The 11,131-nt window shown below is 37.2% G+C and overlaps 1 protein-coding gene across 1 annotated transcript; it reads right to left on the bottom strand.

Moving 5' to 3' along the window:
* Positions 1-1,450: 1,450 nt before the first annotated feature.
* On the bottom strand, positions 1,451-9,371 carry LOC118470234 (uncharacterized). Its single transcript, XM_055010866.1, has 16 exons — positions 9,136-9,371; positions 8,922-8,948; positions 8,448-8,741; positions 8,066-8,341; positions 7,629-7,904; positions 6,711-6,761; positions 6,558-6,632; positions 6,383-6,463; positions 6,161-6,247; positions 4,143-4,238; positions 3,510-3,528; positions 3,190-3,209; positions 3,038-3,078; positions 2,835-2,901; positions 2,471-2,511; positions 1,451-2,376 (listed from the first exon to the last, which is right to left on the bottom strand). The coding sequence occupies exons 1-16, from the start codon at positions 9,167-9,169 to the stop codon at positions 2,290-2,292; spliced, it is 1,572 nt and encodes a 523-aa protein (XP_054866841.1). The 5' UTR covers positions 9,170-9,371; the 3' UTR covers positions 1,451-2,289.
* Between the last annotated feature and the right edge of the window lie 1,760 nt (positions 9,372-11,131).

Consider the following 11,131-nt stretch of genomic DNA (forward strand, 5'->3'; position numbering starts at 1 on the left):
GTAAAGATGTGTGAGGAGCTTAGAGATGACAGGAGCAGGAGTCATCCTCACTAATTCAGCTTCCACCTAGAAACAGAAAGACCACAAACAAACACACTGATATACTCTCAAACGTTCAACCTCACAGCCTCAAAATATCTGTTTAGGAAGTGTTGTGTTTCTAAATTCTGCTGAAAGCATTGACAGACATTCTCTTACAAGGTTGTGTAAAAAGCAGCCTGTCCTCTGAGCTACTGAGAAATCTTCCTGAACAAAGTTTCTACGTGTAAATCAGCTCAACAAAAACTAAAGCCTCAGTCAGAGATAACAGGTATCACAAATTATAAACAACTTTCTTTGTTAATTCAGACTTTCTGCTTCAACCTCACAGAAAAAGGGGAGTTTAACTCGTCAGGTGACTGAAAATGAACGGCTTGTGCAGTTCTAGATCCAAAAGTAGGATGTTTCAACTCATGTTTTACTACAAATACATACAGTAATAAATAAACACAATGGCTGGTTGTTAGTTTATTCACTATTAATGTCATTTTATATACTGGATTGAACTTGAGCAGTGGAAGAGAGAAGGAATTTAATGAAATTATGGAGATTCAGAGAGGTAATGTTGCGCAATGTTAAGGGCGGTTTAATTCAAACCAGCTGAATGTTAAACTTCAGTGCAGCTGAACGGGTTTCAGTTAACCTTAAAGTAAAATAACTTTTTTAAAAGCTAAAATACACAGCAGAGAAATACAGGTTGAGAAGGTCATTCTAATAATTAGGACAGCTGCTGCAGCAACTAACACAGGTGTTCAGTGGTAAGTTAGCCACCTGTGTTAATTAGCCCGCTAGCTAACTTAGCCGCTTAGCTAGCTAACGCGTCCGGACCAACTGCTCAAACACGACAAAACACAACTCTTCACAAGTCGCTGATTTAACGTACAACAAAACAAGAAGTATTTATCTTCTTACCGTGTGTTACTCCAAAAACAAGGTCAACAGCAGCCAGAGATGCTACCAGACGTGCCGACCATAGATATACATACACTAGATACGCTAGCGCGCTGTCTTGTATAGATCTATGGTCTGACCAATCACTGCTCTCTGGCTCCGCCCTCTGAGAATCTTGTTGTCGTTTGGCTCCACACTTACTGATGATCACTTCCGGTCTCAGAAAATGAAAAAAACTGACCTTTTTTCGTTTCTGTCTCTTACTGATTTTACTTTCTTGTTATTCTAAATATAAAACGAAAATCAAAGCATTTAAAAAAAAATTCGTATATCCCCTTTTGATCATGAAAAGGAAAAACGCCTTGTATTTCAATTTTAATTTTTGTATTTTAAAATGAAAATTAAATAACCACTTGTTTTTTGTTTTTCAATAAGCGTTTCAGAACGGAAAATCCAATTACCAGATCCGTACACGGACCCTCCTTCCTCAGCACAAACAGAAACTCCAGCTTTGATTTCAATTCCAGTTTCTGGCCACATAACATTCAGTATCTATTTTCCTTTTTATTCTTTACATCAGTGCTTTGAAAAAAGGCACTTCAACATTCAGCAGGAAAGATTTTTTTAAATTATATTTATTGATTATCTGTAGTAGGTTTTATACACAATCTATATATAAATTCATGAACACTACAAAAATAGAAGAAAGGAAGCTGTGATTGTTACATATCACTCAATGTCCTATAAAATATATTTTAGAGAAAATATAATTTTCGTCAGGATTATGTTGATAACATTTATTCCATGTAAGAGCAACATAAATGCACAAAAGCCACACTGAGGGGATTCAAGTGGATGCAAACAAAACTTAAAACCTCAGGATTTAAACCAGAGACAGATGGTATTCTGCATTTTACTAAAATAAGTTGCAAAATATAATTATTTTGGTTAAATTTTAAGAGTCTTCTATCTAAAGAAGAAAGTCAGAGTTGACCTTTTTGACATAACTCAATCTACGTTTTGATCCTCAGCCACGTGCTTTAGGTTTAGTTAACATAACCCTTAAGTACATTATTCCTGTCTGGATTTCCATGGTTAGTGCAGAGAATATAAAAGAAGCTTTGCAGATGTAATCCAGTGTGATAATTTTTCATTGGCACTAAACAACTTGCAGATATTTTAAATATGAACTTTTCATGGTCATATTAAAACAGAAACATTATCCAGGTGATATTATTACTACATTATTTATATTCTATCAATAATAGCCTTGCAGTCTAAGCCTTATGGTTTAAATGTGTGATAGTTCTGTTGGTGTATCTACATTTTGTTTGTCTAGACAGGATTCAAATCTGTGTTTCAATGGGGCTGTATTGTGCTGTAAGTCATGTCCTTCAGGTCTGCTGCAGGTGGATCCTCAGGGATGGTGGCGTACACATGGTATGCCTCAGAATAGAAAAAGAAAAATAGCAAGAGCTCTTTAAATCTGTAGCATCAATATAATAAACAAATTCAATACGGAGACTTGTGTCTCACTTACATTCTCATTTTGAGACTCCCGTCCAGCAACTCGCTCAAACCCTACAAGTACAAGAGAATTAGACACTAAGAGGAAGAGCATCCATAAAGTTACCTTTTTTCATATGACTGTATAAAATAAAATGTTTCACTTTTTGGTACAAGCGCTGGTGTTAATGCATTAAAATTATGGCAATTTTTTTATTGGAATGTAAGGAAAGAAAGCAACAACATTATTGAATGCTTTACTCAGTAAATGACAGTTAACACCCTCAGCTATATAGGTTTATTTTTAAAATCACTTTGCAAAGAGCTCTTACTGTACAAGATTCTGTTTCAACATGAACTTTAAACTTGCTGTTGGTAAAAAAAAAGCAGCAGCTCACCAGTAGGACGATCAGCAGCAGGGACAAAGCTGATCACTCTGTAAGCTTCAGTATTATCTGCAGATAACTTGTTTGAGAAGAGAAGAAGCAGAGCAGAGAGCTATTTATAAATGACTCTAAACACATGAATTTGCCTGAGGGGTGTTGCTATGTAGATACTGGATTATTTTAGATGTGAATGTTGCATTGAAAAAAAAAAGTACCGATCCTCCATGGCCAATATTAGACATGCTCAGAAAGTCGCCTGCAACAGAGGACAAAACAAAACTCAGTATGGGAAAATATAAGTGCAATACATACTGAATATGCATGAATAATACCGTCATGTTCTCTGGTTATTAAATGTGTACATTACCAGACATGCTGGCTTGTGACCTTTGTGGAAATAAAAGGATAAACAATATAGTTAGACAACTACAATGCACTGCAATACATACATTTAATTCTCTAAAACCTGCACCAATTATATGTCACTGTCTTGAATTTCTCCATTAGCTAAACAATCCAGGAGGTGAACAAGCTGCTTCATCAAATAATGCTCTGGTTTCTAAAAGGAAAGCAGTGACCAGCGTCATTGAGCTCGATGTCTAACTATTGAGGTTCTTTAACAAACAGGGTGACAGAAATCAGAGGATCATCCAGCTTCTCCTAAAAAAGATAAAACACATTTCTTACCTCTTGGGAAAACTTTTTTCTGAAAAAAAATCAAAAAATCAAAATGGTTAAAAAGAAGCCAGTAACCACTGAGATCAGCAAATCTTTTTCACTAGAGGATTGTCATGTGGAGCATCTTTAGTAGCTGTAAACCAGAAAGTACTATGTTTGTAGTAGCAGCATTTTTAAGATATTATTATTATTATTGTTATTGTTATTGTTATTGTTATTATTATTGTTATTATTATTATGACATATTTACCTTCTCAAACTGACAAAAAAAATGTCTTGATGCAGTACCTGATATAGGACACCTCACAATACATCAAAGAATAATATGACAAATAATTCCACAGAAAATGTTATAATCCAAGTCGATATGCCATTGGTAGAGTAATATAGTTACTTGAATTATAATACATGTAGAAATCTAGATTTATTTTCCACTGTGTGTCGTACTGTGCATTGTGTTGTGCAGCAGTAGTTAGTCGGTGCAGAACAGATGATGGGGATCGTATAAATCACTGAAAGAGGTGCAAAGATGGAGAATTATCTGAAGGTTATGAAAAGCCCAGTATTATTATACTATGTGTACACCCATGTAGAGAAGTGCTTTCAAACTTTAGAGATCACATGCATCATTTCAGTCCTTACCGCTTCTTCTTTTGTGACAGACTACTGTCACTCCCAGTGTGATCACTCCCACAATTACTCCAAAACCACACGCAGCTACGACCAACATCCGCAGTTCTGGTGAAAACAAAGACCTCAACAAGTGTCAGTCTCACTTCCTGCAGTGTCAAAACACAAGACATATTTCCCACACTGAAATGTTCCAGATCATCAAACTAGTATTTATATTTATTCAACATTAAACATAGGCATTAATATTAGACATAGCCCACAAAACACAAAATGTCATTTTTAAATGATTATTTATTGAAGATTTACTGAAAAGCTATATCACTCCTTTGAAAAAGTAACCAGCCCCCCTAATCCTAATAGCTGGTTGGTCCACGTTTAGCAGCAACAACTGCAGTTAAATGTTTGTAATAGCTTGTGATCAGCCTTTTATATCACCATGGAGGAATTTTGACACACTCTTTTCTGCAGAATAGTTTCAATTCCGTCACATTAGATGGTTTTCCAGCGTTAACTGCCCTTTTAAGGACTTTCCACAGTATCTCAATTGGATTCAAGTCTGGACTTTGACTCGGCCACTCCAAAACCTTAATTTTGTTCTTTTTGAGCCACACAAAAAATGGACTTGCTTGTCTGCTCTGGGTTATTGTCATGCTGCATAACCCATTTGTGTTTGAGCTTTAAGTCGTGAACTGATGGTGGATATTCTCCAGGAGGATTTTCTAATAGAGAGCAGAATTCATGGCTCCATCAATCATGACAAATCGTCCAGGTCCTGTGAAAGCAAAGCAGCCCTAAACCATCACACTAACATCACCGTGTTTCATTGTTGGTATCATGTTCTTCTTGTGGAATGCAGTATTAGCTTTGCACCAGATAACAGACCCAAGTCTTCCAAAAAGATCCACCTTTGACTCATCAATCTACAAAACGTTATTCCGAAAGTCTTGGGGCTCATACAGGTACTTTTCAGCATATGCTGGACGAACCTTTATGTTCTTTTTTGATCAGGAGAGGTTTGCCCCTTACAACTCTCCCATGGATGCCATTTTCTCTAAGAGTCTCTTTCTTACTGTGGACTCATGTAGAATCTACATGCCGGACCTTAACTGAGGCCACTGAGGCCTGCAGTGGTTGTTGTTCGGCCGGGGTCTTTTGTGACTTCCTGGATGAGATGCTGATGCTCTTGGAGAAATGTTGGTAGGCCGACCACTCCTGGGAAGGTTCACCACTATTCCATGTTTCTGCATATGTGGATCTCACTGTGGTTCTCTGGAGTAATGGAGCCTTAATAATGGCTTTGTAACCCTCCAGACGGATAAACGTCACTGACTTTGTTTCACATCGGTTCTTGAATCTCTTTGGAGCGTTGCATCATGTGCTGCATTTTGGGAGCCTTTAACCTTCTTCACAGTGCCACACAGGTTTGATTTAGGTGATGTTTATATTCAACAGGCCTGGCAGTAATCATATATCAGTGTGGCTGGTGAGACTGAACCCAAATGCCAAACGAATTTCGTCATTGAATAGATTGGTAGCTAAGGGGGCAGTTACTTTTTCACATGGAGCAAGATGGGGCTGGACAGCATTTTTCCTTTAATAAATGAAATCATCAATGAAAAACTGCATTTTTCTTGGGTTATATTTGTCTTATGTAAAATAGTTTGTTGAGCTGAAACATTTAAGTGTGAAAATATGCAAAAAAAAAGATATCTGTAAATACTTATTTCACAGCACTGTATATCATCACAGTAAAGAAAATTGTAACAGATTATTGAGTTGGTGAAGCTTTGTAGTTATGCTAAATAGGTTGCTTAATTGCATAACAATACACACCAGGAGTGTTTTCACATGGACATAATGTCAAACATATGATCCTGTATTTATGAGAGAATGAATGTAATGGCGCACACACAACTTGTTGGAAAAGATGTCAAATGATCAATAGAGAATTTTAAAAAACACTGCACCAATATATAATGTATGCTATATGTAATGTTAAAAATATGTAGTAAAGACATTTTGCTCACCGAGAAACGAATTTGTTGTGGTCACACAAGGCACATCACATTTCAAAATGTCTGTAGTAGATGTATCACTCCCTTCAGAAACTGTTTCTTTAAGACAAAACAAAAACACAGAAAAGGCTGTTCTTTTAAGATGTGCTGCAATATCAGTGTGACTCATTAGTAAATGAATTATGTGTGCTATAATTTACGTTAATAACATGCAGTAAAGACATTTTTCCTGACCTGGAGATGAGTTTGTTGGGGTCACAGGAAACAGAGCAGAAGTCAAAGTGTCTGTTGAAGCTTCATCAGTCCCTTCAGAAACTGTTTAAGACACAACAGAAAAACACAAAGGCTGTTATTTTAGCATGTTCTACAATATCAATGTGACTCATTGGAAACTAAGTAAGTGGGTCACCTGATGTTGGTTTCACTGATGTCACAGAAGTAGAAAGCAAACTAACAGAGTCAGTTGATATACCGGCAATCAAACCTAGTGGATTTAGAAAGTTTTAAAGTATCAGTCTCTGGTATTCAGTAATGTTATAGATAGTTGTGTTGAACGTTGTACCTGTAGTCGTCCTGAAAGTTGTCATCTGGGTTGTAGTGGATTTTACATCAACTACAAAAGAAGCTAGATTTAGTACATGGATAAGGACTTCTTTTTGAGGAATCACAAAAAAATGTGGCAATTGGTCATTTAGAGGCACTGTAGTAAGAAAATGTGCATTTTTCCAAAAAGCTGTTGTGTTCGCCTAAAAGAAACATTTCTTGTGTTCCCAAGTGAGTTCTCAGGCCTGTGACGTATCAAAAGGTTTTCAAATGTAGAACATTTTTTCCAATCTTCACCATAATCAGTACCAATGATCTTCAGTCCTTACAGGCCTCAGAAAAGTTATCAAGTGGATTTACATTTTATTTACACCACTTGTCAGTTAAAGTGAACTCTATTCAGCTACAATCTGCTAAACATGTATGGACAGTTAGCTAATGTTTCCCAAATAATAATATCATTTCACCAGTGGGAGGGCACAGCAATTTGCAAAAAATGTCTTTTTCTAAAATTGTCTGATGTGTTGCATAGTAAAAGAGGTTGCTATGTGCAGTGATATTTTGGGAAATCTCAAAGAGGGAATGTGGAAACCTGCAATGTCGCCCAAATTCATATTTCCACTACACTGCATTTGGTCAAGAATCTTAAAAAGTCTTCAGTAACGATAAATATTGTCAGATTTTAAAGTGATGAGCTGGTACAGATACCTGCTCATCTGCAGTCTATTGAGCTTTGAACAGATCCTAAACAACCTGATCAGATCAACTTGCCATGACGACTGTGTTCTTCTGAACTATTTGAATCCCTCATTACTGCAACATTTGTTTCAGTTTTTCTTTCATATTGTTGGTGTTTCCAGCACCAAGCATGCTGTATATTCACATAATGTATAAAAATACAATAAAGAGCAATAAAGAGCATGAAAGTGTTACTTACCCCTGATGGAGGATGTGTAACTGTATGGAGACTGATACTGTCCTGTGGTGTAGAAACATTTCACTTCAACCTCAGCAGGTGAAGATTGATGTGACATCAACAGAAGCTCATTTCCTGTCAGTGTCTGCAGACAAGAGACGACTTTGGGAGTTTTTGTACTTAGAAAGTATAAATAACAGTCAGTCACAGACACTGATGGTGGAGTCACACAGTTCACTGTGACCGAGTCTGTTTCTGTGACTGACGCTGGATTCACTCTGAGTTCAGGTCGAGGAGCTGAAAATAAAAACAAATGCTGGATTAAATAATTGAGTGTTGCATCTATTTGAAAATAAAATCTCACCTCATCCCAAATGTTGGCAGTAGTTTTGTTGTTTGTACTGATATTGTAGTCATACATCTTTATCTTTATATATTTATCTTTATTCTGTACTTACTCTCTATGGAGACAGGGATCACGTTGCTGTCTGGAGATTTATGTGTCATCAGGTAAAAACACGTCACTTCAACTGTAGCAGGTGAACTTTGATGTGCCAACGACAGCAGTTCAGTTCCTGTCAGTGTCTTCAGACAAGAAAACGCAGGTTTTCTTCTTGCAATGTTAAAGTAACACTGAGACACATTAACAGACGATGGAATCTGACAGTCTAATGTGACTGAGTCTGTCTCTGTGATCACCAGTGGATTTACATTTAGTTTAGGTGGAAGAAGGTCTGAAAAATACAAGTACAACATAGATTTAGTACTTTTTATTACAATTTTTATCACTATTATTGTTGCAAATGGTGATAATAAGACCATGGCAGTGTAGTCACTCACTGTTTATAATGATGGTGGATGTTTCACTGTCTGGAGATGTAAAATTAATTGCGTCAAGCTGTTCAATATAAAAACATCTGACTTCAACCTCAGCAGGTGAACGCTTATGTGTCATCTCCAGCAGCTTGGTTGCTGTCAGTGTCTCCACACACAAACCTTTGGATGTTTCTTGCATTGCAATGAAGAATTTACACCGAGACACAGAAACAGACGATGGAGTCACACAGTTTAATGTGACTAAATCTGTCTCTGTGATCCTCAGTGGATTCACTGTGAGTTTAGGTGGCGGACGAGCTGAAATTTAGAGGTAAATATGAGATACATTAAATACTGAACAGTTCCACCTGTAAACTAGCACTCATGGTGAGGATTAATGAGTCATTATAGGAGGCAAAGAGAGAAAACATGCAGCATAAAAACAACCAAATCCAACTGACCAAACAATGGTAAAAGAAAACAACGTTAAAAACTGACCTCCTGCTTTGACCACATTAAAGGAACCTGTTGGAGAAAATGTTTCAAGGAGAAAGAGATGCAAAAACAACTTATCAGCAAATTCAGATTTGAACTCCAACTAGTTTGATATAAAACATCTCATATGCTCTGAAATTACATTTTAACTGAATAGCCGTCATCAATTAATAACCAACACAGACAATGAAAAAACTCAATAAGAGGTTTAACTTACACAGAGCAACAACCAGCAGCAGACGTCCAGCCATGATGAAGTGGAATAATCTGAATGTTGGTCTGTCGGACTACTTTGGCTTTCACCTACATTAAGTGTCCCTTTTTAGAACTTGTTCTCAGTAAAACCACAGGATGAGAAGTGACTTGCAACCGCTGGCCACAGAAACACACACTTTACATAGACCTGCTTCAAGGCAGTTTATCAATTCTTCAGTGTATATATTTCTATCTAAAATATTTAGATCAACTCTACCACAGTGTCGATCAGTTGGTTCAATTAAACACACTTTATTCATCATTTCTGTTGCTTTCTAATTGTTTTTGCCTGAGAAGCTTATTTGCTAAAAATATCAGTATGATTGATATATGTGCTGTATGTCACATAGCTCAAAACCACAAAAAACAAAGTTGACTTTTTTTTTTTTTTTTTTTTTTTTTAAGGTTTTTGGAAGAATGCTGTCATTGTTTGATCAGAATATTATATTAGTGGACCTCAGAGGTATTTTGATGTTTAGAGCTAAAGTTGCTGTTCCTGTTTCCACTGTTTGTGCAGTGCTGTTTAACTTCACATTAACTGTAAATACATGAGAGTGATCTTTAATCTTGACAAAGAAGCCAAATAAACGTTTTTCCTGACATGTTAAATGTTTCCTCGCTTCTTCCTCACACACACAAGTTTCTCAGCCATCACCTGATGGGAGGTTCTCCAGGGTTGAGTTTTGGTTCCCCTATACATGCTGTCACTAGTAAACGTTGCCAACAGCAACTTCACTTTTCACACTGTACAGCCAACACACACATCCTGTAACTGTTTCATTAAAATCTAGCAAACAGCAGATAATGACTCAGAGAAAATTAGAGTTAGATCCACATCCAGCTGTTGAGGTTGTTCTTTGGAGCTCATAGTACCATATAGATCTGAAAATGAGTCATTAGTTTTCCATTCTGGCCTGGAGGTGTCCTCCTCTGTCCTCCTCCAGTAAATATGGTTCATTTTTATATGACAAATTTGTGTTTCATGTTTACAGTTAGTTCAAAATGCTGCTCTGACAGCTGCTCCTGTGTAAAGAAGAGCTAGACTCAGTCCTACATCAGCCTTTATTTGCTACTCAACATAGAGAAACAGTTCTTTACTCAATAGTGAGCTGTGAAGTGAAAGTTTTACTGGTCAGCATCATTTTCTGTCATGTCTGTCATGCAGTGTATTTTGGGATTGTGAGCAGAAAGAATAAAACTTTACACACTATGGACACTGTAGTACTGTACATTTAAAACCTCTGCAGATGATCCAGAATGCAGCAGCACGTCTGGTTTTCAACCAGTCAAACACAACACGTCACCCCGCTGTTCAGATCACTTCACTGGCTTCCAGCTGCTGCCTGCATAAAATTCAAAACTCTGAAAACTGCATTCAAAACTACAACAAAAACAGCTCCCTTTAACCTGAACTCTCTCATTCAGGTCTACACTCCCTCCCGCTCACTACGCTCGGCCAACAAAAGGTGCCTGATACAACCACGACAACAGGACTGGTCCATAGCTGGAGACTTCTCTTCTGTGGTTCCTCAGCGGGGGAACAAGTTACCAAACTCTGTTCAATCTGCAGAGTCTGCCTCAGGCTTTAAGAAAAAACTAAAAACCTGATTCGTCACTTAACACCTTCACACTTGACAGACTGCAAAAAAAAAAAAAAAAATCCTATTACGTCTGAACTGCCTGAAGGCACCACGGTCCTATTATCACATTTGAACTTGGTTTATGGCACTTCTCCAGGTTGTTTTCTCCTGACTAGATCCTTACTGGGATTGTATTTACTCTTAGATTTACGTTGCTTTGGATAAGAGCATCTGCTAAATGAAACTGTAGAATTGTTGTAGAATTCTTTTCACCTATATAGTGAACAGGAAGTAATGTCAGACACAACCACAGAGTCTCCAGCAATCAGCTCTGACACTGAACGGAAGCTCAGTGTTGTTCTGAACCGAAAGCTATTT

The sequence above is a fragment of the Amphiprion ocellaris genome, chromosome 5, assembly GCF_022539595.1.
Source record: "Amphiprion ocellaris isolate individual 3 ecotype Okinawa chromosome 5, ASM2253959v1, whole genome shotgun sequence".
NCBI classification, from domain to species: Eukaryota; Metazoa; Chordata; class Actinopteri; family Pomacentridae; genus Amphiprion; species Amphiprion ocellaris.

Bases quoted from the DNA above. Each gene is read 5' to 3' on its own strand.
- LOC118470234 (XM_055010866.1), bottom strand. From the start codon at position 9,169: ATGGCTGGACGTCTGCTGCTGGTTGTTGCTCTGT. The intron at 6,464-6,557 runs GTGACCCACTTA...TGTCTTAAACAG, and splicing joins ATCAGTGAAACCAACATCAG to TTTCTGAAGGGACTGATGAA. The intron at 2,377-2,470 runs GTAAGTGAGACA...TTCTATTCTGAG, and splicing joins GGGAGTCTCAAAATGAGAAT to GCATACCATGTGTACGCCAC.